The sequence below is a fragment of the Bos mutus genome, chromosome 13 (assembly GCF_027580195.1).
Source record: "Bos mutus isolate GX-2022 chromosome 13, NWIPB_WYAK_1.1, whole genome shotgun sequence".
NCBI classification, from domain to species: Eukaryota; Metazoa; Chordata; class Mammalia; order Artiodactyla; family Bovidae; genus Bos; species Bos mutus.
In genome coordinates this window covers 41,963,144-41,990,249 of record NC_091629.1, presented here as the reverse complement: position 1 = coordinate 41,990,249, position 27,106 = coordinate 41,963,144, and the positions used below count along the sequence as shown (strand labels likewise).

The following is a 27,106-nucleotide window of genomic DNA, read 5'->3' as shown; positions in this document are numbered from 1 at the left end:
AATCCCAAAATCTTTAAAATCAGAACAATTAAAGGATTTCTTTTTAGAAAGTTATCTTATTAGGACTTTAGGGCTCTCTTGATTGCACCAACTTGCTTTTTGTTTTTTCCTGTTGGTACTTGTTTAATAAGATGTTGAATCAAAATGCCATTTAACTAAGACATCTTGTGAACAAAGACACAAGTGAGCTGACCCGGTACCTATTGTTAACTAGTCCTCCCTGCATTATTTTCCATCCTGGATGAATTTCTATCCTAAAGGCCAAATTAAAAGTTTGAAGCAACAGGCTTTCCCATTACCTAACAAAAGTTAATTTGGTTTAGGAAAATTAACTCTTCTGCTATAGAGTGGTAACAGTTTTACATACCTCACCCCTCAATTAGGACCTCCAGTAAGAGGGTCCGTTGATCTGTGGTTGATGTCAGTAAGCCCCTCATCCAAATTATGTACCTTGAATCTTTGCAGGGCTATCATGTGTATCATTATTAAGGTTTCAGTTTTTAAAAGGAACAGTGTAGACTCTACTTTATTGTGTCCCTCTTTCAAAGTGTTTGGTGACTTTGTTAAAAGTCCAGTCCTGGGAATGTCATGAGAAAGGCACTAAGGGTCTTGGGAACTGGGCATCATAGAGACCAGGACATTCCTCTCTTTGATGGTGTCCATCCATCAGAGTCAGGAAAGATCCATCAAGACACTAAAGACCCAATTTCCCTCATTTTGTGAACCGTGCTTTTAAAATGTTTGATCCGTATCCCAAAGCCACTGGCTCAAAAAATTGGGTCCAAACACATTGGCCAATGTGCCTCCATATTTTGTTTTGATTAGAGTGTATTCTAAGTTAAAAATAAATTATTTTAGAATTAATAGGAATCAAATTGGGGAATTTCATGTGGCCCTGTAGTTAGTTCCTTGATATCAGCTTTTGAAAGGAAGTTTTGCTAACTTGAACACCATGTTTAGCTTTGAATGCAAGTTTAGGGTTACCTTGTGGTTGTCACTGTTAACTGGTGAGTGTGACAAGGAAAAAAATGCCCTAGATAAGCAGTACATTAGATTTTTAAGAACTTTATGGGATTAAGTAATAGAACCTTCTCATCAGGGATTAACTAGGAAGGCTTTTTACAATACCTGCTTCATCATGTGTATAGTACAGGTTTCAAGTCACATTCATTTGCAACAACAATTTCTAGTTGTTGCAAATTTCTAATTAGTTCTAATTTCTAACTAGTCATTCTAGTTAAAGTGCAAAATGTACTTTAAAAGACAGAAAGCACCATTGAAGTACTAAACATTATTATTAAAAACTTACAGCTAAAAGGTTTCTGTTTCGGTGGAAACCTATTTGTTTCCTAGGCTATTAAAATAATATCATAATTTTATTTTCTCTGGAACCTCACATGACCCATCTAATGAAAGTCCAAGAAGAACACATGCTTGTCCAAAAACTTAATTACACCATTAAGTGTAAAAACGTTTTCAAGATTCTGAGCTATAGCGAGTATATTGCTTCTAAAAGCAGACGAGGCATTCTTTCTCAGACAGGAAGATGCAAAAAAGCCAAGGAAAGCATCCACCCATAAATATGAAGTTTACAAGACCACTAAAAAAGAAAAAGAAACCCCTTGCCAATCCATCCATTGTTGTAAAGTATGCTTTGCTGGAGGGAGCTGTTGATCAGTGTGTATAGCATGGGACCCCCGCTCTGTTTCACAAAGTCATAGCCGGGGGTGACCTAGTGTTTAGGTTACGGGTGTGTTATTATCCCCACTTGCTGGCTTTGGCAGGGAGCAGGTCACCTGAACCAGGCACTTTACACCCGGGACATTCTGGCCCTTTGCCCCTCTTCAGAGCTTGAAATTTCCACGACTTCCATCTCTCCCTGAGCCAAACAAGAGGCCCCTTCCACTGGAAAACTCTCCAGTCTGGACTGTTCCAAGAATTATGCTAATGGATTGCTCCACTCTCAAAGCATAAACCAGGCACTTAAAATGGTAACAACCTATTAAAATAAATCACTAATTCATATGAAAAGGTCATGCATGGTGGCCTCTGAACCTGAAAGCCTTTTTAAAATTTTTTTTAAATTAAAACTTTTAAGGCCCTGGGTAGGTCAACTGCTAGAGTGAAAACTGTAGACAGTATCAGCTCACCATGCCAATTAAGTAAAATCTCATCTTTCACTTTGTGTCCGGTGAAAACAGACAGCCGAACAGACCACAAACGAGCTTGTGTTTCAGAGCTCTTAGTGGCCTTTGCTTACCTGTAAACCATTGATTCCACCTGCTGTCATATATTTACAAAGTAAATGCTGTATTTGTTCATCAGTGGTTGGTCATAATATAGGTGAAAGCTACACTAAAAAAAAAGAAAAAAAAAATTTTTTTTTTTCCAAGAATGGCCTGCCAGGTTAGAAGTTGAAATGGCTGAAGCCTGACCTTGCTTTATACATTCTAGGACAATAGTCTTGATTGTACTTGCCTGGAATATGTGTCAGCATATGACATGGGACAGCTTCACTCCTTTCAAAGTTCAGGCGGCATATTTATCTAAAAGGGGGGAGATGGTAACCCAACTCAGGGATTTCCAAATAAGAAGACTTTTCATTATATTCTTTGTAGTAATGTGTAGCTCCTGGCATAAGTATCAAGGTTGTATTGGTTACTATTTACCTTGTTCCTCTTAAATACAATGTATTTGCTCTTCAGCCACATTAGAAGCAGGAAAGGAAGATGCTTTGGAACAAATGGAGCTTAACTAAAATCTGGCCTGTTCCTCCTCCTCATAAGCCTTCACCAGTTTTTAAAAATGACAGTCGATCAATTAATCAAATTCAAGCAAGAAGTTTTTATTTAATAGGTAAAGATAAAAACTCAATCTTTAGGTAGTCTCTAATCTAGCTGGTGAATGACTAAGTCATAGTTTCAGGCAGCCTTACTGTGGAATTTATTTATGAGAACATTCTGGTCTATAGGGTGAATATTTTTATCCGTTTTTGTTTTGGTGGATGACAGTTCCTTTGAGGTTTCTGTCGACAGAAGGTGTATATTTGTGTGGAAAGAGAGGACATATCCAGAGCGTGATCAGAACCTGGCTGATTTGGGAATGGGGGTGGAAGGGCAAACACAGCAACTTTTCTGCAGAGTCCGACAATGTCTGGGCCCCGCTGTCAGGAGAGGTAGCAGATATAGATAGACCATGAGAGTCTGGAGTGAAGATTTCGCTTCCTGTTCTTAATTCCGAGTGTTCTCTGCTGACTTTGAATTGCCCTGCCATCTCTCAGGTTCACGAAGTGAGGCCTTGTAGAAGGGGGGTGGGCGTGGGGTTTGGAGGTGTACCTGATGGGGTCAACAACAAATAATAGGGGGCACCTTCATCTGTCACACTTTTTCTTATTTTGAGTTGAGCAAACTGGGGGAAGGGGGGAATTTCAACAGTCCCGTTGAATGATTAACAGTGCCTTTCTATTTTCAAAGAAAAACTATAGGGACAATTTACTCAAGGCCTCTGACCCAACCAATCAATCACCCCACCCCCTAGGTATGTTAGCTGTGTTTCCATTTACAAATAGACTGTTTTCCTCTTTTTATCCTCCCAACTTTTATCCAAAGTTTTAATGACTGTTTCAAAGTGAAAGAAAATTAAAGAACGGAGAGAGTAGTAGTCGTGACTACTTGTGAATTTGGGTTGATTGGCAGGTGACCCGTGAACCACCAAAGGCAGTTGCCAAGGTCTTAGACTGGACGTCCTGGCTACTCTTGACTCACCTGGGTACCAGGTGGGCTGCTGGGACCAAACTTTTATTGAATGAATGAATGAATTGTACCCAAGCAGACACCCGCTTGACTTCAAACGACTCAACCAAGGTCCCAGGAAAAGTGAGCCACCGCCCAGCCGTTGAGGACTGACTCGGTGTCACTGCCCTTAACCCACTGCGCCGGGTCTGCAGTATCCTTAAATGGGACAGTGCTGGGGTGGGGTGGGGGAAACACTTGAAAGTTTTTAAACAATTCTCAAACAAATTCGTGATCAATAAACTACTTTTCCATCTGTTCCAGAACACCCCCAGCCACCGCGGCCCGCGGGCCCAGCCACGGATAACTGGGACACCCTGGCCCACCACCTCGCCAACCCGGGAGGACTCCAAGGGCGCCGACCCCGTGACCTGGCCACCAACGCTCGGCTCTCGCGTCGCCGTCTTCACCTGGCGATGATGCTCGTTCCGCGCTCATATCACACCGCACATCGCCTATCACGCGCCGCGATTAATTAGTGCCGACACCTACCTCCGCGGGTGCGCGCCGCTGGGAGGGAGGGCTGGGTGGCCGGCCCCGCGCACGCTAACCGGGAAGCGGGAGGTAAGGAGGCGCGCAGCCGGGCGAGCGCCGCCGTCGCACACTTTGCACGCCGCCTAGGGCTACACCACTCACCGAAAATTGGGAGGCAGGTCTGGGAGGCGGGGTCCGGCGCCCACCGCCTTGGGCGCCCCCAAGCCCCCCAGCGCCGCATCCCCCACGCCCCGCGCCCACACCTGTGTGGCCCCCCGCACCCGCCCGCACCCCCGGGGTGCGCGGCAGCCCGTTTGGGCACGTCCCCGGCGGGCCGATTTTTCGGCTTCCCCTTCGGTTTATAGGGGCCGCCGCGGTGGGTCCGTCCTCTGAAGAGAGGCTGGGGCGTCATCGGGCCGCTTAGGAGCGCTGCTCTCCGGCTGCACGCTCAGTCGCGTCGGCACCGCGGAGCGGGCTGCGTCAGGTGGCCGGCCCGGCGCGCTGCTCGCTAGCTGGCTCTCCGGCTCCGGGCGGCGGCGCCGTGGCTGGAGCGAAGCCTCCCGGCACGGGGCGGCGGCGGGCGGCCGGCAGGCAGGCAGGCAGGCACTGCCTTGCGTGTGAGTGCACCTCACTCACATGTAAGTCCGGGGGCACCGTGGTCTCCCGCGGAAGTGCGAGTCGCCCGGCGCGGGGCAACAGCCACCCGGGCCGGGACAGGGCAGGGGCGCCTCGGCGCTACCGCCCTGCCCGAGCCTTCGGGGCACCCCCCAATTCTCTCTCTTCTCTTCTCTTTTCTCCATTGGCGTGCCCAAGAGCCTAACCAAGGAGCGCCTGAGGGTAACAGCAAACTCGTGCCATCGCGCCTTGTGCACTTTTTCTTTTTTGAGTTGTTTGACATTTCTCGGTGCTTTTTGATTTCTCGTATTGTTGGGTGCTTTTTGGTTTGTTCTCACCCCTTTTTCGTTTGCTCATCCGTTTTGGCGCTAACTCTTAGGCAGCCAGCCCAGCAGCCCGGACGAAACCCAGCAGCCGCGCTCCGCGGCCCCCGGGACAGAGCCGCGGGGATCGCAACAGACTCCCCCGACACGGGGCGCACGGGGTCCGGCCAGCCCGAGGCCGGGGGCAAACAGGGCGCCCGGGCCAGGCGAGAGCCAGGCACCCCGAGGTGGCCGAGCCGTCATGCTGAAGATGGCCATGAAACTCAAAGCTCGAGCGTTGGAGAGCGAGAGGAAGACAGCGTTGGCTGCGGCCGAGGTGGCTGCCGAAGCTGCGGCGGTGGCTGCAGCGCTGGCCGAGCAGCGCGCATCGCGGAAGAAAGGGGTAGCCGAGAAGCCCCCGAAGAAGTCGGAGCAAGAGGCGCCCGGCGAGAAGTTGCTAACCGAAAAAGAGAGGCGGAAGATGGAGAAGAAGCTGCTGGAGAAGAGAAGAAAAGAGGAGAAGAAGAAGGAGAAGGAGAGGAAGAAGTTGGAGAAGATGCAGAAGAAGATGAAGAAGAAGGGGCTAGAAGCCCAGGAGGAGGCCCGAGGCCCGGAGGTCGCCGCCGCAGCCGGCGCCGCCGCCGCCGTCGAGGGCGCCGCGGAGGGCGCCGCCGGGGTCGGCGTGGGCGCCGGCGCCGGGGCCACGAGTAGGATCTGGATTGAGTGGGACACGGACTCGAGTGACGAGGACGACGACTACGACGACGAGGAGGACGACGACGACTACGACGACTTGATCGACGCCCTGCGAGGCTTCAGGAGCGCCGTGTGGGGGTCCGGGCGGCTGGAGATGAGCGCGCTGAGCGCCCACCTGCCGCTGCTGACCTTCCTGGTCTTCTCCGTGCGCAACCCCGCGTGGGTGCTGGACTTTCTGCTGCACCCAAGCCCGGACGAGGGCCGCGGCTGCGGCTTCTTTTTTGGGGCGACCTGCTGCTTCCGAATGTTCCTGGGCTGCGCCTTCTTCTCCTTCGTGGGCGGCCCGGCCAAGGCCAAGCGCAGAGAACGAGGGCACTCCGGGGCCTCGGGTGCCTTCGGATCCCGCCCTGGCGCCCGTCGCCGGGGTCGCGAGGAGCGGCTCATCTAAGTCGGACCCCCTCCCCCTCCCCCAGACACCACCATCGCTGTGTAGTGTGGAGTTTTATTGAGTATTTGTGTATGTGTGTTTGGACACATTTTCCTTTTTGGTTGCTCTGTCCTTTGGTTCGTGCTCGCCTCGCTTTTTCCACACTTCCCTGCTCTCTAGCTCTCTCTATGTCTCTCACTTCTTTTCGAAAATTTTCCTAAGTCCGGGCTCTGGCTCGCACTCCCTCCCCTTCCGCCCACCCCGGCCCCTCGGCGGCGCCCGCGGGAGGGGAGGGGGGCGCTCGGCCTCGGGGGCCGCAGGGCGACGCGGCCCGGGGGGTGGAGCGTTGGCGTCGTGCGAGGGGTCGTCACCGGCTCGGAGACGCCCCCTCTCCCCCCGGAGGCCGGCCCCGCTTGGGGCCCAAGCCAGGGGGGGCGAGGGGGCGTCTCCCGGGCCTGTCCCGTCCCGGGCCGGACGCGGGCGGAGGGACCCCCCTCCCCGGGTACCCGGGGGGGCGCCTCCCTCCGCCAGCTCCCGCCCTCCCCGCCGCCGCGGCCGCTCCTCATCCCTCCTCCTCCTCCTCCTTCCACCCCCCTCGCCGCCGCCGCCTCCGCCTCCCCCCGCCTCCCCCCGCCCGCCGCGGAGCTCTGGGTCGGGGCGGCGGCGGGGCTCCGGCCGAGGCAATAAGAGCGGCGGCGGCGGCAGCGGCGGCAGCAGCGCCCGCAGCTCCGTCTAAGGTCCGCCTCGCTCCGTGGCGGCCATCAGACCCTTGGGCTCAGGCTCGAGGGGCTGGGAGCTGCGCGCTCCGCTCAGGCACAGCGACACCGCCCTCCCCGCGCGCTCCTCCCCGAGGAGCCGAGTCCGCGCCCGGCCCGCCCGCCCGCCCGGCGCTGCCCCGGCCCTCTCGGCCCGCGTGAGGCCGCCCGCGCCCGGCCCCGCCGCCGCCGCCGCCATGGGCTGTCTCGGAAACAGCAAGACCGAGGACCAGCGCAACGAGGAGAAGGCGCAGCGCGAGGCCAACAAGAAGATCGAGAAGCAGCTGCAGAAGGACAAGCAGGTCTACCGGGCCACGCACCGTCTGCTGCTGCTGGGTAAGGGCGGGGCGGGGGGCGCCGGCCCCGGCCCGGCCCGGGGGGGCCCCTCGGGGCGCCCCGCAGGCCGCGCGCGCCGAGCCCGTCCCCCGCCCCGGGCGCGCGCTCCCGAGCCCGCCGCCCGCCCGCGGGCTCAGCCTCCGGGGGGCGAGGCCGGAAGGGGGACCCCGGGGCGCCATTCGGCCGGGCGGGGGCCTGAAATGGGGCGGGGGGCCGTGGCGACGCGGGCGCGGGGCTCTCTGCCCTGTCTGCCCGCTCCCGGTCGCTCTCCCGTCCTCCCCGCGCCCTCCCCTCTCTCTCTTTCTCTCTCCGCGAGGCCTACACGGCGCCGGGGCTTCGGGTGCGTGTTGGGGAGGGGGAGGGGGAGTCCCACAGGGCTCGGGAGACTGCGACAAAAAGAGGGTTTCGGGGACAGGAAATGGGGTGGCGGGCCACGGGAGGGGGACCCGCCTCCGTGGGGTGTGTGATTTGTCGGGAGAGGGACAGGGAAAAAGCCAGCCAGCGGGGTGGGGGGGAACGCCGCGGTGGCGGAGGGGGCATCGTCGAGGGGAGGTTCGGCGGGGGAAGTGGCCGCGGAGAGTCGGGGGGGGCGGGTGACATCAGCCCCTCGGAAGGGCTCCGGGTGGTAAAGGTGGTGCAGCGAGGGGGAGGGGGCGCGGGCGAGTCGTGGCGCCGGAGCCGAGGGGGGGGGGGCGGGAGGAGGCTGCGCGGCGGGCGCTGGGCGCGACTTGGTGCGTTTGGGGCAGGACACTCTGTGTGCGCGGAGCAGACGTGTCCCGGGCCGGGCCGGGCCGTGGAAGGAAGCGAAGGAGAATCGAATAAAATAAGGCCGAAAAAAAAAAAAATGGAGTTAGTACGCTGAAGTGCCCAGTGAAGCCAAATGACACGTCATTTTACAGTATGACCTTTTTTTCCCCTTCCAGATATGCAGGCTTTTTGAAAAGCAAAGAAGAGAATTAATTGTAGCAGCTGCCGCCCACCCCCCCGCAGCAGCGTCCCCCCATAAACCATTAGCACACACATTTTCCTGTTAGTCGGCCACATTGAGAGCGCTTTGTGAAAAAAGGAAAAAAAAAAAGACATGCACAAATCAAAACTGGAAAATGACATTTGTCTGTAAATGGCTTCTTGGTCTGGAAATGGCGTGGTTTTTTTTTTTTTTTTTGTCCTTTTCAAGGTGTGGGGGGGGAATCCAGCGCACTTGAAGGAAAAGACTTTTTTTCCAGGTGGAAGGAGAGGAGAATACATGAATTAGTTGTTTGTCAAGTGACATTTGGTTGGTTGGTTTTGGGTTTTCTCTTTTGATTGCGGTTTTTCCTCTTTGGCAAAAAAAAAAAAGCGTGGGGGTGGGCTGTTAACTCTAAGGAGATGGCCTTTCCCCCATTTTTCTTAAAGGTGCTGATTTGGAAAAATAAATAAAAGAAGCATAAAAGAAATTGTTGAAATGACCAGAAGAATTACACAAGCATTAATTAGTATGGAAGTTTTCCATTTCCTTAGTAATTTGGCTATCTGAGTGAATTTGCTAGGTTAAGACCTAGTTCAGGGTCACGTATCAACAAAACAGCTTGATTATAAAGAATAAAATGTAAAGGGCTGTTTTTCCGTTGTGGTGGTGTCTCCTTTGCTTTTGGGGGACGGGTCATGTCTTTGTTCTCCTGGGTTCAGATTTATGTAAAGCAGAAAATTAAGTGAAAATAAGTCTCTTTGGTGTTTATGCATTTGCAATTACAGTAATTAAATGGTACATATGTTGAGCTGTTGTCAAAAACTTCTAAAAGTGGAATTATGGTGTGTGAATATTAATTGCGTATAATTTGATAATTTGATTTCAAAGTATAAGCCTAGAAAAGTCTAGAATCTTCCCCAGGAACACTCTTGCTATCTGAATAATTTAAAACAAGTGTGATGCGAATGGTACCTTAAATTTCTGACACCTTTGCACAGTGGTCATAGTCTCCCTTTAATTTGAGACTGATGACTCTGAATGCACCTGGCATCACTCAGCTAACCTGCCCCAGGTGTCCTAGTCCTATTATCATAGAAAGCCTCTGGCGTGGGGCTCTGCAGCCCGGGTCAGTGCCATGCGTTTTACATCTTTAAATGGTGATTCTCACCGAGTGATGCCCCTTACCCAAAAAAAGAGGAAACATGATGATGCCCTTTTTCATAAAAGAGGATCATCTTTTTTAATTTAATGGAATAAAATTTGAATTACAGAGCCACAAAAGATCTTGCAGTAGTTTTTAGTTTCTCTGATTTCCTAAATGTGGAAACTGAGGCACGGACCTCTGTGTGCATGTAAAAGAGAGGTGCTACGAATTTTAACACAAAAGAAGAATATTGGAGATTCTGATTAATATTATGTACCATTAATATTTTAATTTGTGAGAGTTAGGCTCATTAAGATAGAATGTTTGCTTTGAAATCAATGTTTCTGTGGAAACTAATTTTAACTTTTTACAGATATTGATTACAGCCTTGTGAAAAGGCAAGAGAAGGAGGAATGCTTGGCTCTCTGGGCAGTAAAACAAAACAATAAAAAGTGAAGAGGGGCTAAAAAACCAAATAGGTTTGTGTGGGAGGGGGACAAAAATTGTCCACTCAGGATTATTTGTTGGAGAGAGGATCCATTTACAGAGTCCGAGAAACTAGCAATCCTCCTCCTAGCTTGGTGGAACTATGTTTTTTCCATAAAACATGTTTTTACAAATTTAAGGTGATTTCAAATGGGGCATACGCCCTTTTTCTAGCTCTGTTAGTCGTGAAGGGCTTGGAATCATAGAAAATTCAGTCGTTTTCAGGAATATTTTCCCTTATGATTAAAGTCTTGTCCTTTTTAACATGTTATTAATAGGGTTGTCCTCAAGCACTGTATTTAAATATTTTTCAAGAAGACAGCAAATCGATGGTCTTTCATCTCTCCCCGCCCCCACCCCCAAATGGTGGTTATATCCAGAGAGAGTTTACCTTAGAAAAATAAAGTTTGCAGTAAAAGGGGGGAGGGGTGTGGAGAAGTGGATCAAACCGCATATTGTGGGGCTAAGGGGGTGATTTTTAAGTAGCCCAGGGGACAAGAACCCTGCAGACAAAACAGCTACTTTAAGAAAATGTTGGAGAGCTGCTGCGTCAGTTTAGATCTGGGGGCACCACAGGGGTCTGGGCATTGTCTGTGAACCCTGGGGTATTTTAACCACGAAACAGCTGACAAACAATGAATTAATGTGCCCATATACATTAAGGTGTACGTTTTTACCAGTGAATGCTCGTAGTTCAAAGATCCAGTTTCATAGTTATAACTAATTTTCCTACCTCTCCCCACCATGACAAAATTGCATCATTCTCTCTGTGCCCACCCCACAAATTTTAAAACAACTAAAAGAAAACACCTAAACAAACCAAAACCTTTAATTCTTGTTTGTTGTTCTGATGGTGAAATACTGCAGGTACACACAAAGTTGGATGTTTATTTCATTTTTTCTGCGTCGAAATGTCAAGGAAATTTGCACGTCTCGTATTTTGCTTGTGTTTTGCGTGTTGCTTCTATGGAGAAAACAGCAGTAGTGTCTCTCTCTCTCTCTCTCTCTCTCCCCCCCTCTCTCTCCTCCTTGCCCAAAGTGTGTAAAATGTCTCTTTCTTAACCTGAGACTTACTTTCATTTTCTAGGTGCTGGAGAATCTGGTAAAAGCACCATTGTGAAGCAAATGAGGATCCTGCATGTTAATGGGTTTAATGGAGAGTAAGTGTCAAATCTGTACCAAGGGCACGGTCAGAGTACCACATTTTATACTAACCTTTAGGAAGTTTAGGTAGCTTTTAGGGGCTGGGCAGCCAATGTCCACTTAATATTTTCAGCCTACATATCAGGAAAGAGCTCTTTAGGGGCTGTTTTCCTCCTTTTTTACTCTTTGGTGCAGCAACAAACAGTAATAGTTATAAAGCCCCTGCATTGGCCCCGTGACAGGTCTGCGGTAGGTTTTGGTGCAGTGGGTCTCCAACGTGGCTAACACCGGCCCTGGCCATCCCTTTGCCTAGCCACGCTGACCACTGCAGAGCTGGTCCCCACCCCCAGCACATTTCAGCGCAATGCACCAGTGCAGGATGTTTTAAACTATTCGGGAAACATTGTTTCAATAATATTCTCACATAAAACAAAGTGGAAAGAGTCAGCCCTTGTTAGTAATTCATCATCCCCCCCCCTTGGAATTACCATGGGCAAATCATCATTGCCCTTTTTAAAAATCGATGATCTTGCCTAAAGAAAAGATAAAGATATTTAAATGATGGAAAGGCTGGGAGTTAGGTACTTCTGGCCAGACCTAGGGGCACTTTTGCCTTTGAAAAGTCCTTCAAGGCATCTTGCTTTAGGACAATGTGACAATACCGCAGTGAGAATAAAGATGAAAAGAGAGAGTGCATATATGAAGATGTAAGCTATAGGAGAAGAATGCAAATAAGGGGCATAGGTCTCCCCAGACCCACTTCTACTTTCACGAGGGTGGGAGGGCTGGTAAGGGTAGTTAACCTTACAAACACTTGCAGGCACTAGTTTGTAGTTAACTAGTTGGTTAACAGTCCTATTCTTTTTCTTAAATCTGGGTTCAATTTAAAATTGCATTCCCCTTTAGTTTCCAAAGGGGAGGCTGAGTCAGAGGGGCATAGTTTTAATTCAGTTATGCACCAACTGCTCCCTCCAGTGAACTAATAAAGACCAGTTACTGTCTCCTACTATGCACTACACAAGGGGAAACAGATGAATTTTATCACCTGTTAGAAGTAAAAACTGCAGGAGGCAGCTCTTTATGGAAAGTTCCAGAATTTCTTAGATCAAATAATCATGGAGGGGGAAGGTAGAGAAAAGGATGACATCATCCATACAAATGGACATTTAGTTTAGGATGCTTTTTAAGTTTAAAATTCAGAGGGATGAGCTCTTTTACCAGTTTTATGAATGGCTCTCCCGATGAGTTAACGGTATGCAACTAACTACATGTTGATTAAGTCACGTTAACATGTCACAAACAAATTCTGAAATTCTTAATTTGACACACCTTTCAGTAAAGCCCTGCCACCAGAGACTGTTATCTTTCAATTAAAACAAAAAGCCTGAAATAGGCTTTTTGCTGTGATTTTGTAATTTAAAGAAAAACCTTGCATAATTTTCCCCCCAGCAACTTTCCGGGGAGCGCTGCTTCAGGAGGCTTGTTAAGCAAAAATAATTTGACCATGTACCCTCTAGATAAATATTTTGATTAAAACTGGATGTGGCCTGCATTTTTAAAAGGATGCAGCAGCCACTGTTTACCTTAGCTCAGGTCCAATAGAAGATAGGACATCCTTGAAATAATTCACTTAAAGTTTTATTACTCTGTGGATTGCCGTAAATTTTTTTAATTTTTAGAGAAAAGTTTCTCCCCCCTAAATGAGTCTGTCTGTAATGCAGACGAGGCATTTAAACCAGCACTTCTCTTTTCTGGTTTTTTTTTTTTTTTCCTCCCCCCCCCCAAAAGAGGAAGAGACATTCCCAGTTTGCCTGTTTGTAGAGGAAACCATAGGTAATCTCTGAGGATGTTAAATTTAGCCTGTGAAAGTGACATACAGGGGAATTCTTTATGTGAGCCTAGAAACCTTATTTTTATCTCATACAAATGAGCCTCCTTTTTTCTTTTTCCTCGCTGCGGTATTGCAACAAAGGCGGTTTCCTTCTCCACTAGGAATTCCCTGCCAAGTGAGGACATCCGTCCACCCAAGGGGATTCTGTGTGGTGGCTCAGGGTCTCTGCCTCCTTGCTCCGTAAACGTGCGCTTTGTCAGGACTGGGCTGAGCTATTACATTTGCCTTAACTGTCCGCAGACTGCTGTGCCGAGTACCTCTGCAGAGTAACCATGGCATATTAATCTGACCTTCACAAACACAGAGGTCAAATGCGGATTTTCCTAACTCAATGCTAGCTAACTCTGTTACATTTGGGGGTGGGGGGAGTGCCATTAACACTGGATGAGCTAATAAGCTAATCAATTACAAAACCTGGTAGACAGCTTAAGCCATCCTGTCCCTCCCACCTTTAAGGAGGAGTTGCTGCCAATCACGAAGATTGGGTTTGGGGAGGGAGGGGCTTGGTGGTAGTGGGTTTTATTCTTTTAATCTTTTTTTTTTTTTTTTTTTTTTTGCTGTGTGCCTCACAGTCCAGGCACACTTTTAATTGATGACAGTTTGTGGGGAACAATTACATAGAAATAAAAACATAGGTAGCTGCCCAAGTCCAAGAAGGGAGGAAATTAATAACGCACCAGAAAATCACGGGCCAAAAATCATGGACCTTTTGTGTGTTCAGTACAACACGGCGACTGAGGTCTGGAACCATCAGGGGCCTTACGCGATGCTATATTCTCCAAAGAACTGTGAGATAAATCACTGTGTTAGCTCCCTGATGCATGTACATTTAGTGAAAGCACAAGAAAATAATTATCCGTCCCTCCTGTACCTGACGAAGTCTCCAGAGGGTTCTGCTAATGCTGCAGTGAAGGTGTGGAATTCTTCCCTCCATGGCCTGCAGTCTCAGTAGAGGTGCCAATTTAGCCAGGAAGGCGACCTAAGAATTAACGGGAGGATGGCGGCCGTTTGTGTAGGAATGTAGGGAGGCTGTGTGGGGTTTTTGTGAAATTGCGGTGCCTTGCAGATTAGGTGAGCTTTCAATCTCTCTTTAAAAGGGGCGGCGAAGAGGACCCGCAGGCTGCAAGGAGCAACAGCGATGGGTAGGAACATTCAAAAACAGAAAAACTTTTTTTTAACACACACACCTGACACACACAAAGCTCATACTGGGAAACAGGACACAGAGACCCGGGAAGAAAACCAAAATCATTTAAGGGCCATCAGCCATCTTGGTATATACATCTGCAAAACAACACAATTTCTTGTCATTTTAGAGCAAGTGAAGTGCAAAACAGGGTGGTTTTTTTTTTGTTTTTGTTTTTTTGGCCATCCTTAAAGTATAATTAGATCCAGCTGGGGGAAAGCTATAGATTTCAGCATTAAGACGGTCAGTTTAGGATTTCAAAAATTGATGGTTTCTATCCCCCACCCCCAGCTCTCCATTTGAATTGGCTACTTGTTTTAAAAACTGTCTACTTGTTTTTAAACCTGCTAAATTCTGTCTACCGTGTGGCTGGTCTGATGTTAAAATTTCAGACCTCTTTGGGGGAAAAAAAAAAATCTTTTTTACCTCTATTAAAATACGTGGTGCCGCACCGTCCTTAATTGGGCGGGGGGAGATAAATACTTGGCACCTTGAGGAGGAGGGAGGTCATTGTTGAGAATGATCTGGAAAAGTCTCTGGTCTTTTTAAAACTGTCATTTTATCCAGTGGATAGGAAATTAGTGATGGCCTCCATCTTTTTCCACTCATTATCAAATTATTTTTTTTCTGCACTTCCTGCATCCGCACTGCCCATCACACTCATGCACACATACATACACGCATGCCAGGTAACCCTCTCCAAACACTGCTCTTCGTATTCAGCATGCAGTGAGGGAGCAGCTCTTTGTCCTGAGAACATGAAGAGCCAACTGACCTAGCCTAGGGCACCTCAAAAATAGCTTCTGTGGCTCGGGAGGGGAGGGGCAAAGGAGACTGGGGGGTCGGGACCAAGTAACTGACACATGTTTGTTCATCTGTTTTTTTTAGACTATATAACCCCTAGATGATGGCTTCAATTTCTCATCTTCCCGGCTATGTCCTATCACACTTTGCATGCTGGAATTGCCCGTCTTAGGAACTTCTAATAAGAATACTATTCTGTTGTGGGGGGGGGGGGATGGGGCCCCAACACCTAACCTCTAAAGATAACTGAAAAAAAAAAAAAAATTAAAAAACAAACAAAAAGCAACAAAAAAAGTAACCCTAATTGACAAATATGTAGTGTATCAACCACCCAAAGCATCTACATAAACAGTGATTGACAGCTTACTGTACCAAAAGTTGGCATTTGAGAGCTATGACCCCTCTCTATTGAACCCACTTCCCTATTGAACCACCTCCTGTATACTTCCTAGATGCTATGCTAGATCCCTGACTGAATCCTACTAATACCTACTAACGGCCTGCTCTTCTATCTGTGACTCTGTTCTACAAGTAAAACTTAAGTATTAGGCCTGCTCTTCTATCTGTGACTCTGTTCTACAAGTAAAACTTAAGTATTAGGCCTGCTCTTCTATCTGTGACTCTGTTCTACAAGTAAAACTTAAGTATTAGGCCTGCTCTTCTATCTGTGACTCTGTTCTACAAGTAAAACTTAAGTATTAACAAATGTGATAAATAAAAATTCTCTGCATGTCTCAGCAATCCCTGTATCTTGCGTCTGTCTTCTGTCTTTCTTCTTTTGTCTGTCTGCCCACCAAAAAAAAAAAAGCATAAAGATAAAAGATATAGAAGTCAGTATACAACATAGCCTTCCCCTAACACACGGGGGAGGGGGTGACCATCTCTTAAAATTTGAACCCAGCATATAAAGCAGCCCTGATCTCAGGCTTTATACATGTTGGAGGGGAGGGGCAGTTACAAAATCCAAACGGTTCTTCCAGCCCCCACTTTGCATCCATCAGAATTCTGTATGTAGTTGATATACATTTTGGCTTTCATTACGTCAAAGACATACGAAGAACTTGATCAGAGAATGTCACAATCAATGTTAAATTCATTAAGCGATAGTAAAATTACAGTAAACCTGCCAACCCCCAGTATAATATCTCCATCTACATAGTAATTGCTTCAATGGAGGAATTTTTGTTTTAGTATTACACACCCGAATTAGATTTTAGATTTCTATTTTAGCTGTTTTATACTTGATATACTCCCACACCTATTCACATACGTAGATGAATACTGAGCACATTCTCAGAATATCCGTATTTAAGACTGGAAGTTTTCCAATTACCATACTACTACTTAGACCAAAATATCAAACTGAATGAAAGAACCAGGTTCCTGGAAATAACTTTTCTCTTGTTTTGGGCTCATTTGGGCATTAATACCCAGACATAAATAATTTTAACTATTGTGGGACCTTAAAACCAAAGCTCCAAGGCTCTCATTACCATGGAAATGGAGCTTCTTTCTAATGAATGGGAATGGGACTGTCCTGTGGGGTTTTAACTTTGAATTTCTGTGTGCAACTTGGGAACAAACACAAGTCCGTTTAAAACTCCAACATCTAAATACCTGATTTAGGCCGTAGCGCCAAGTCGGGACACGATTAGGAATTTCAGAAACTCACCAAACTCTCAGAGGGGTTCAAGATGAGATCCCTTTATATTGATGCTGGTTGCATTAAGAGTTGGGTTTGGGGCACAAATCTCCCACTCCTGGTTGGTGGCACAGCTCTCCTGGAGTTCTCCCGCCTTGCAGCACTTTTATTAAAGAGCCATGAGGGGGTTGGTTCCTGGTACCATCTGTAGACTTGCACCCGCAAAACATACACCTCTTCAGCCCCTGATGAGGGCAGTACCTCTAAACTAGCTCCCCCCATTCAGATACGAGACGGGCAGGGTCTCGGAGGCCAGTTGCACCCTGGGGAAGGGATGAAATGAGATCATTTGGAAAACGAGGGCCCACCGCTCAAACGAATATGCAAAAGGATTATTTTGAAAGGGTGAAAGGCCAAGTTCTCCAGGGGGTGGGGCTTTGCAGGTGATCACATGGCCACACACCCCACCCCATCCCACCCCCGGCCCAGGAGCCGCCTCCCCCTCCCCATGTCACACTGACCTCCCGGGCTAAGCTGCTCTTGTTAACATCCCCTCCCCGCGTGTCCTCTACGCTAATGTCCTGTCGTGTCCTGCCCCTGAGGGGCTACGTGTTTAAATTACCTCCATCCCAGTACTCTAGGTGAATTAACCCCGTGAATACATCAACAACTGGATTCCAGAGGTTTCTTTAAAAAACCCCCAGCAAGAAAAATATAAGCCCTGTCCCCCTCCTGCCTCTGTCACCGGGACCCTCCGTCCCCTCCCCTGAGGACAGCACCTTCCATCTTTGTGACACCACTGTCACCTCCTAGGACCTGATACTCAGTATGTGTGTCGTGGGTGTGGTCAATCCCCTAGCCCACAGGTGACCCACTCTGGGCAATACTGTGGCAAGAACACAGCCCCAAAGAACCTTCCCTGGCTGTGTTTGATGATGGACAGTGTCTGAAGACACACGGGGATAAGCACAATGACAGGGTTCCCCAGAGTCAAAGGGCCTTTACCTGTGTCCCCAGGGACGCTGAAAGTGGCTGGTTCCACACAGACCACACCTGCCCTCCCAGGTGTGCAAGTTAAAATCAATTAAAAACTGATGAAGGCACTAACATCTACCTAACTGTGGGGCGTAGGCCACACCGCCTCCCTCCCCTTCCCCCCATAAGTCCCAGATCTTAAAGACTTCCAGGGAGGGGTGGCAGAATTCCATTTTACTCTGTTCACATTGAGGGATCAATGTATATTAACATCAACTAGAAATATTGTCCACTGCTGCTGGCCGCATCGAGGGACAGTGACTATTCCAATAAATAAAAACGGGGCCCTTAAGTCTGTAATTAACACTACCACCTTCGTTTCATTCACTGCTGGTCCCTATGCTAATCCAGTGACTGAAGAAGCCGCAAGGCACACCATGACCTTTCCCCACCTCCTTAACCCTACAATAACACTTCCCCGCCCCCACCAAAAGCTTCGGGACAGGGATGCCTGGCGTGCTGCAGTCCATGGGGTCGCAAAGAGTCAGACACAACTGAGCAACTGACCCTCCAATAGGGATGCTAATAAAGGCCAATAGGAACTTTTAGGAAGTGCTGGCATGCAGTGGGGGCCACAAGAGGGTGGAAGCCCCTCTGAATAGCAAATAACCAGTCCACACTTCTGGTACAGTAGCCACAATCCTTATCTAGATGCTTGGGGTTCTGCCCCACTTGGGCGTGTCCTCAGGACACAATGGGTGGTTATCATTTGAAACCACCATTATTCGGGAACCTCCAACCTCAGCCCAGATCTGAACCCACCACTCCTTCAAGAACAGAATACTATTTTAGTTGGAAAGTCGTGGTTGAAACGACACTGTGAGTCAACGTGATGCAATATGATTTTTTTTTTTCTTTTCAATCCCACTGTAGTGAGAAGGCCACCAAAGTGCAGGACATCAAAAACAACCTGAAAGAGGCCATTGAAGTACGTGCCTGGTCCTTTTCTGTCCTTTCTTTTAGCCTCCCTTTCAGACAGCGCTCTCCCCCTGACCTTTGCTCCATCATTTTCAGACCATCGTGGCCGCCATGAGCAACCTGGTGCCCCCTGTGGAGCTGGCCAACCCAGAGAACCAGTTCAGAGTGGATTACATTCTGAGCGTGATGAACGTGCCGGACTTTGATTTCCCTCCCGTAAGCCAAGCCTGCACCCCCTCCCCACACCACCAGGGACCCCCCTCCGCTACTCTGCCACAAAACTCAGTTTGCACACTGCCAGCAAAACCTAGTTCTTTGACACTGTTAGGAAACAGTTAACCCATTAAGAATCCTTATTCTTAAAATGACAGCAACAGCTAGCAGTAAGCATTAGGGCTTTAGTCAAGATGGAGGAGCAGAGTCCTGTCACCCCGTGTGTAAGTCTTGACTCACTCCTCTCCACAAGTAAACATCCCAGTTCAATACCACCATTCCCACTGCACTGGACTGTAAATTTTCACAGAAGAAAAAGTCATGACTTGTGGCAGCCTTAATTACTCCCTTATACACATCTTGTGACAAAGTACTATATGTTGAGTATGGCACAGAAATGCTAATCGTCTAGCTGATTGAAACTATTCTGAGATACCAAGGAATGAGAGATGAAGTGCCAGCTCTGAGTTTTATAAATGGGAGATATTCTCATTTTAAACAATTTGCCATTTAACTTTTATTAATTTTTCCTAAAATCAGTCCTTGCCTTGGGCTAAATGAAATCTTTTCTCATTAATTTAAAAAAAAATTACAAAAGGCCCTCACCTAAATGTCATAACACAGGGATTGTCTTCTGTGTTGCCTGGCTGACGTGCAGGACGCTTTTTGCACAGATTTGTCGGCTCCATAAAGAACTATTTTTAGGGAACAGAGAACTGCCCATGCCCTAAGCATATATGTTTTGACCCTTAGTGAGGGAAGAATAGTTTATAAGAGGGGAACAGGAAACAAAATGGAAAGATGGGCAAGTTTATAAGGTCCAGAAGGAAAAGACTCGTCTGCAGCAAAAACAATGACTTATTGTCGCCTTTTGTCAGGATTTCTTGGGGTAATTTGTGTTTGTATATTTTAAATGGGTTTGGCTGCAAACTTCTCCTATCCAGGAAGCAGTATTAATAAGTATGGCTAGGTAAATTCTCTTAAATAGGAAAAAATAAAAGAAGAGTCGAGCAGTAAACACAGCATACATAATGCCCAACACAGGCTTTTCTGTGGTTCTGTAGCTCTAATAGAAAAAACGAATTAAAATTGCACTACGATGGTGACCCTTAAGGGTCCTCCCATTTAGCTTTTGACCCTTTTCTTGCTGCATTCACATTGCAGAAAAACCTTTTCTTCCCTTGTAAGGGGAGATTGCCCCCATATAATTAAAAATGTTTTTACTCAAATGACATATGAACTGTGACCTATTGCAGTTTTAAAACCAGGCAGAGGTCATTTGCTCCTTTGATTGATAGGCATTGACTGACAAGGTCAGATTTGCCAACGGCTCCCAATTATAATATTTTTGCTAAAATTTGCATTTTCCTGGAAGGAAAATTGCGGTCTCACCACATCTTCATAAATGAGACGTCTTATCTCCATGACATCAAATCATTTATTGGCAAAGTCTCCTAATTAGCTTGTATTCCTCCTAGGTAAGCAATTGGGTGAAGAAAGAAACTTATTCAGTAGTTTAGTTTGGCCCTTCATCCCATTCCCAAAAAGTATAGGATGAAAACTACCCAAGACCAGTAATCCACAATAAGAGATCAGCTGGTCTCAATTTCCAAGTATGTGTAGCACGTTGAAGTTCTTTATGAACACTCACTCCTTAGTTTGCCTCGAAACAGGGAATAATTGCACCCAGGGTTGGTGGCAGGGTGAACTCTGGTCTCACTGGGAGCAGCCCCCGTGTCTAAACATTCCCTCTCTTGTTCACTTCCAGGAATTCTACGAGCATGCCAAGGCTCTCTGGGAGGATGAAGGGGTGCGTGCCTGCTATGAGCGCTCCAACGAGTACCAGCTGATTGACTGCGCCCAGTAGTAAGTACACGGTCTCCACAGCAGCGTGCATATCGTGCACACACACAAAAACACATAGAGAACATCCTAAAAACCACAACTCACACTGCTCAAGTTACTTCTTTTCAGAGAAGCCAGCCAGTTGTTCCCACCTGCAGTTTGAAAGTTCTAGTCTGATTCACTGGTTTTATAAAGCCCTTAATTGCACTTTTTAGTGCAGTGACATTATTTTTATACAAACAGGTAATGCCTGGTAGAGCAAATGATAATTACCTGCAGTAAAGTGATGTTCATAATTAATTACCTTGAAGTAATTAATTGAATTGACCTCCAAGCATGTGGGGAGATAGGACAGCTTTCACACTTTGGATAAGGTAGAAGTATTATATTTTATTGCTGTAATTTAAAACATGACAAAGAGGAACAGTGTGGCAAAAATGTGCCTCCCCCTTCCTTCATGGCCAGTCCGTTGCTTTGCTGTTTCCTCTATCAGGGACGTGACTGTAGTAGCTGCCAGAGTCCAGTGTGTCTAGTTCATCTAGAGTTGGGTATTGTGTTGAATTCCATTTCCTATCCTTATTGATTCATTCACACTGGGCTTAATTTGAGGATGCTCCCCCCATGGGGTCCTTGCTGTGTCCCTTCATGGGCTCTCTTCCAGTGGATGTGATAAACACAGCTGGAAAGTTGCCTTTTAAATAGTTTATGACCTTCCTTATCCTGTACATAATATAGCAAATATGTGATGTTCAGAGCCATAAAAGATATTTTAAAGGTATCGTTTGTTTGCTGATGTTGCACAAATGTACTCAGCGGTCTCAGTTATCATATATTCTCAAGTTGGATTGTCTTTTATGACTGGGGGAAGGGCAAGAGATATTTGTGATGTTTCAGCCTCTCTTATGTAAGTAACTGAAACACACAATTTTGCTATTGAAAATATTAAGTAACCAGGAACATGGTACCCGGCTGGCTCACAAAAAGCTAAAATTGCATTACTTAGGAGCCCCACGCCTGAGGAACTTATGAAAACCACTTGAATAAACAGGAGTGAGGAAGAGGTGACAGCACTCCAACTGCAAACACAAAGCAAGGGCCCCAGATTCTTGTATCTACACATCACAAGAGCTTATGTTAGGGGCTGTGAAGCCTATTAATTTCTCTCTCCCTGACCCTGCTTTCCCATTGGAAGTGCATTTGATTATTTTCAATTGTCACACATATAGCTGTTTTGTGATTTCATATACAAGCAAATCTGTATATTTTTTCAACAAGTAAGAAAAAAAAAGTCCATCTTGGCCAGTCTCTGTGACCGCCCCCCCCCCAACCCCCACCCCCCTCTTCAACAAAGTCTCTGATTTTCTCAAAAGTTTGTGCTTAAAGCTGGAAGTGCTAATTATAGTAAGGCAAAACAAATGGAAATCCTGGAATTGTTTGCCTTTTGTAGTTTGGATCCAAGTCAGAAGTACAGGTACAAGATTAGAAGGATTTAACCACCCCAGTTTGGAGTGCTCTGGGAGGGGGGAGGGTGTAACAACTTCATTAATTAACAGTTTAGCCAGCTTTTTTTTTTTTTAATCTCACACCATTTAAAAGTTTTTTTTTGTTGTTATTGTTTTTTAAAGCAACACTCAATTACTCCTGCAACTTTATCTGAAAAAGGCAACATTTGCAGTTTATGGAAAGTTTTAAGGCAACTCTAAGAAAAAGAGAACACAGCTCAACTTTTATAAAATGTCTTCCCCAGCCCGATGCTTGGAAAGCAGCTCTGCCCTGCAGTGACCAGTGTGTGTCTGGTTTCACTGCCTTTATGTTAAAAAGTTGATCTACTGCTATCTTGCCCATTTCTTAAGGTGCCTGTTTTTATTTGTTGAGCCCGGGTTTGGCTGGCCCCACTCCAGATGTCTCTCTCACAAGATTTGGTGCTGATGATCTATTTTTAGAACTGTGGTTCTGTTGCCATGGCAACATGCTGGAGGCCAGGGCGGCTGGGGAGCTATTTCTGGACTGGTACTGTAATGTAAGACTGATTGGGCAAGTTAGTATATCCTCTAAGCCAGACTAACTTTAAACTGGTAAAAAGGAAGGAGGAAAGAAGAAAAAAAAAAGGTACAGAATTTCTTTAAATAGACTTTTCTTTGTGATTTTTCTTCTCTGATTAGCCCACTTTAAAATAATTCCAGACCCCTCCCCCCAAGGAGGAAAAAGAAAAAAGCTGGTTTTAACATTAACACAGTAATTAGTGTTTTAAAAGTTATTTTCCTAACAGTGTTATCTAGTCTGGCAACACAAGCAAGGTACTTTTTGCTTTGGGGACAGTGTATAGCTGTGGAAAGGGAGGTATAAAACACTGCTTTTCCCCTATAAAGCTTTCTCATCGTTAAGGATGGCCCCTAAGATCTCCACCCCTCCACTGTGCAGGCTCCCAGCCTGAATAAGGGCCCCTAACCTGGGTGGCTCTGAGGGTTTTTGAAAACGCTAAAGTTTAATATCTGGACTGTGCTATTTCATAGACGAAGTAGAACGGAAGGGAACGTTGTGTCTGTTTCCTGTTCAGTGTGGTAAGGGCCCGGCCCCTTCTTAAAAGTAGAAGGAAGGGATACCCTTTCTGAGTAACTCAGACAATCTCATTTTCATTAGTCTCTTGGGAGGGAAAAAAATCCTTGCTGCTCTTAAATGTGCCATTTTTTTTTTTTCCATTTTTTAAAACTCTGCATGACAGGAAGGGTACAATTTTCATCCTACTTGCCATTTTAATCAAAGCCAAACAATTTGAATTTAACTCAGTCATTATCAAATGGCACAAAATCAATCAGCTGATTGATCTGCACAGAACCAGCCTTTTAAAATTAAAACAAGGCCAGGAGAGCCCACTCCTAGTTCTGGATTCCTAGACCTACTACTGCTCAGCCAAGTACATTTATCTTGTATTCTCTTTGCTTTAACCTCTCTAAAGCATAAGCTTGGAATCATAAGCTTAATGAACGCAGAAAATTCCCACTGACTTAATGCCATGTAACTGTGGGGTGGTCATTTCCATCAGCTGGTCTTTGCAGAGAGGCAGGGATAGTGGGTGGGCAGAGTGGCATAAGCACGTGGTCACCCTGGTGCATCTTTTCCTCCCAGCTTCCTGGACAAGATTGATGTCATCAAGCAGGATGACTACGTGCCCAGCGACCAGGTATGCACACGTTCTCACAAGCAGAGGACTCGGAGCCCTCTGTCCCAACTAATTGGCAACTCCAGATTGGCAATTATAAATGAGTTTTAGTTGGTTTCGGTGAGATCCCTTGACCCAAGATTCTGTTTTAGGATCTGCTCCGCTGCCGTGTCCTGACTTCTGGAATCTTTGAGACCAAGTTCCAGGTGGACAAAGTCAACTTCCAGTAAGTAAACGGTTCCCTTTAAAAAAAAAAAAAAAAGATATCTTGACATTCCCTCTGGTAGGGAGAGCGGTGGACCAGTGTTGGCCCTTGGAGTGACCAGGTATCATTTCTCTCCTGCAGCATGTTTGACGTGGGCGGCCAGCGCGATGAACGCCGCAAATGGATCCAATGCTTCAATGGTACGGAAGCCATGGGCTTCTCTGCTCTCTAAGGACAGTTTGCTTTTCTAATTGTTAAGGATCACTTTCTCTGCTAACATGTGTTATGTTTGCTTTATTGTGCTGAAGATGTGACTGCCATCATCTTCGTGGTTGCCAGCAGCAGCTACAACATGGTCATTCGGGAGGACAACCAGACCAACCGCCTGCAGGAGGCTCTGAACCTCTTCAAGAGCATCTGGAATAACAGGTTTGTGCAGTGCCCGCCGCCCACCTCCATCTCCTCCCTACTGATGTCAAGGTCAATAGAAAAGAATCTTGTACAAGTTCTTGTACAAGCATCTCAAACTACTTGCAAAAAGAATAATCTCTTCCTGGGCAATAAACCCGCTTCCCTCTTTCTTAGATGGCTGCGCACCATCTCTGTGATTCTGTTCCTCAACAAGCAAGATCTGCTGGCTGAGAAAGTCCTTGCTGGAAAATCGAAGATTGAGGACTACTTTCCAGAATTTGCTCGCTACACTACTCCTGAGGATGGTACGTATGGCCTTCTGCAGTTGATTAGTGCCCATTGGTCCCACAGGGTCTTGCATATGTTAAAGATTTCTGTTCTTGATTTTAAAAATGAATGATCTCTAAGAATGGAACTCTGCTTCCCCAGCCACCACCACCACACTATAAGGGGTCTATAGGGGGAACAAAGGAATCTCATTCTTGTTACTTAAGTAACAAAATATTTATATTCTTTACAGCGACTCCCGAGCCCGGAGAGGACCCACGCGTGACCCGGGCCAAGTACTTCATTCGAGATGAATTTCTGGTGAGTAGAGACTGTTGTTTACTTAATTCTAAATCTGAGGATCAAACCATCCAGTTCCTCCATGTTATTTCACCGATAGCCAGCATGACTCTTAGCCTTTGGGCCCTTCAGTTGGGGATTGTTTCAACATGATGTCAATAACTGGTGGGCAGAGCTTGGTAGATGACATCTACTGGTGAGTTACTGGCGAGGGGGCACTCACCACGGTTCCTTTGTCCCCACAGAGAATCAGCACTGCTAGTGGAGACGGGCGCCACTACTGCTACCCTCACTTCACCTGCGCTGTGGACACCGAGAACATCCGCCGTGTGTTCAACGACTGCCGTGACATCATCCAGCGCATGCACCTCCGTCAGTATGAGCTGCTCTAAGAAGGGAACCTCCAGATTTAATTAAGGCCTTAAGCGCAATTAATTAAAAGTAAGATATAATTGTACACGCAGTTGATCACCCACCATAGGGCATGATTAACAAAGCAACCTTTCCTTTCCCTCAAGTGATTTTGCGAAACCCCCTTCACCTTACAGCTTGCTTAAATATTCCAAATTTAGAAAGCTTAAGGCGGCCTATAGATTAAGATTAAGAAAAAAAGGCCACAAATGTTCCCTTCTCTCTTTAAGTAACTACAATAATAGCAGCAAACAGAAATAAATAAATGAAATAAATGAAACAAATGAAATAAATATCGTGTTGTGCAGCATTAAAAAAATCAAAATAAAAATTAAATGTGAGCAAAGATGTGACTCCTGTGAATTATTTGCGGTTTCAAGCACACACACACACTGTTCAGGGTTTGCTGCTACTGCTAAGTCACTTCAGTCGTGTCTGACTCTGTGCGACCCCATAGACAGCAGCCTACCAGGCTCCCCCGTCCCTGGGATTCTCCAGGCAAGAACACTGGAGTGGGTTGCCATTTCCTTCTCCAATGCATGAAAGGGAAAAGTGAAAGTGAAGTCGCTCAATCACGTCCGACTCTTCGCAACCCCATGTTCAGGGTTTGGACTACATCAAAAGTTAGGAGGCCCCTGTATTTAGGTGACAAGGCCCCAAGGTTATAAGTGGGTGTAAAATCTTGCCATACTTTTTGTTGACCTAATCTTGGGTTTCTGAAAATGGTTTTCAGACAATATCAAATGTTCACCCTGTCCTCCTCCCAAACCCATGCCCTGAAGAAAACCACTAAGGTCCATCAAAAAATTCTGTACTTTGATCATTGCTGCCCTATCCAAGTATTCTACCAATTTATACCTTTATATACTATCTCATGGTGTGTCTACTTACCTACTCTCCCCAAAATAGGTGTCTGCTTTTCAGCTCTCTGTCCATCCAGCATCTCAATTGGGTGGGAGTAATTTAGTAATGCAGGTTCAAATCAAGTGGATTTACTCAAGAAATAGTGTACAATGTATATTAAATCATCACACTGTACACACTATATTAAAATTTGTCAATTATAACAGTAAAAATGATGGGAGGGGTGTGGGAGGTAGGGGGTGGGAAGGAATAAACCTGGTACAAAGCTATCAAATAGTTAAAAATAAATGGTGTAGTGATTTGGGGGAAAATTAGGCTGGATCCCTATCTCATTCCACATGTAAATGAACTCAATGTGCAGCAAACATGTATGTTTAAATACATAAAGTTACTTTAAAAATGGCTATCTTTACAATTAAAATCTTGGTTTATAGATGGCCTCTCTAAGTGTGACCTAAGATTTAAAAAATTTAAATGGGGGGAGGACTGTAAAAAAATTAAATATGAGTGGGGGCAGGGGTGGGGACTGGGTAAAAAGTAAGAAAGGATTCATTTTCCTAACAGGCAAAGAGCTCTTAAGCATTAATAAGCAAGCCCATCACAAAAATGGGCAAGGTACATGAACAAGCAATTTTACTGTTTTAAGGTACAAATAACTAATTACCTCTACACCTCATCTCATACACAGATGAACTCAGTGGGTCAAACACATATGTTTAAATATAAAAATGTACTTTAAAAAAAATGGTGATTTAAAAAATGGTGATTTTTACAATTAAAATCTTAGTTTATAGAAGACCTCTCTAAGCGTGACCTAAGTTTACAAAATATAAAGC

At 46.4% G+C, this 27,106-nt stretch overlaps 2 protein-coding genes across 8 annotated transcripts in view; both read left to right on the top strand.

The window, feature by feature from the left end:
• LOC102286123 (neuroendocrine secretory protein 55) overlaps nt 1–18,604 on the top strand; it is a 60,351-nt gene extending 41,747 nt beyond the window's left edge. Inside the window, exons 2-3 of one of the 3 annotated variants that reach the window (XR_011466544.1) lie at nt 11,063–11,135; nt 18,547–18,604. The gene's annotated coding sequence lies outside the window, so the exon portion shown is untranslated. Of the gene's footprint in view, nt 1–11,062; nt 11,136–14,106; nt 14,152–15,083; nt 15,858–18,546 lie in introns of those variants that run through there. The other 2 variants (XR_011466546.1, XR_011466545.1) reach the window with 2 other exon arrangements.
• Nucleotides 4,846–25,752, top strand: LOC102266153 (guanine nucleotide-binding protein G(s) subunit alpha isoforms short). 5 transcript variants are annotated; one of them, XM_070381487.1, is made up of 13 exons: nt 4,846–4,903; nt 11,063–11,135; nt 14,107–14,151; nt 18,547–18,604; nt 18,691–18,810; nt 20,576–20,673; nt 23,779–23,833; nt 23,965–24,038; nt 24,159–24,217; nt 24,326–24,446; nt 24,603–24,733; nt 24,949–25,016; nt 25,241–25,752. In XM_070381487.1, the coding sequence occupies exons 2-13, from the start codon at nt 11,101–11,103 to the stop codon at nt 25,385–25,387; spliced, it is 1,011 nt and encodes a 336-aa protein (XP_070237588.1). In that variant the 5' UTR covers nt 4,846–4,903; nt 11,063–11,100; the 3' UTR covers nt 25,388–25,752. The 5 variants fall into 5 exon arrangements, with proteins under 5 accessions (XP_070237588.1, XP_070237583.1, XP_070237584.1 ...); XM_070381482.1 differs by lacking the exon at nt 4,846–4,903 and adding an exon at nt 7,020–7,396; XM_070381483.1 differs by lacking the exon at nt 4,846–4,903 and adding an exon at nt 7,021–7,396 and having other exon boundaries at nt 18,550–18,604.
• Nucleotides 25,753–27,106: the final 1,354 nt, after the last annotated feature.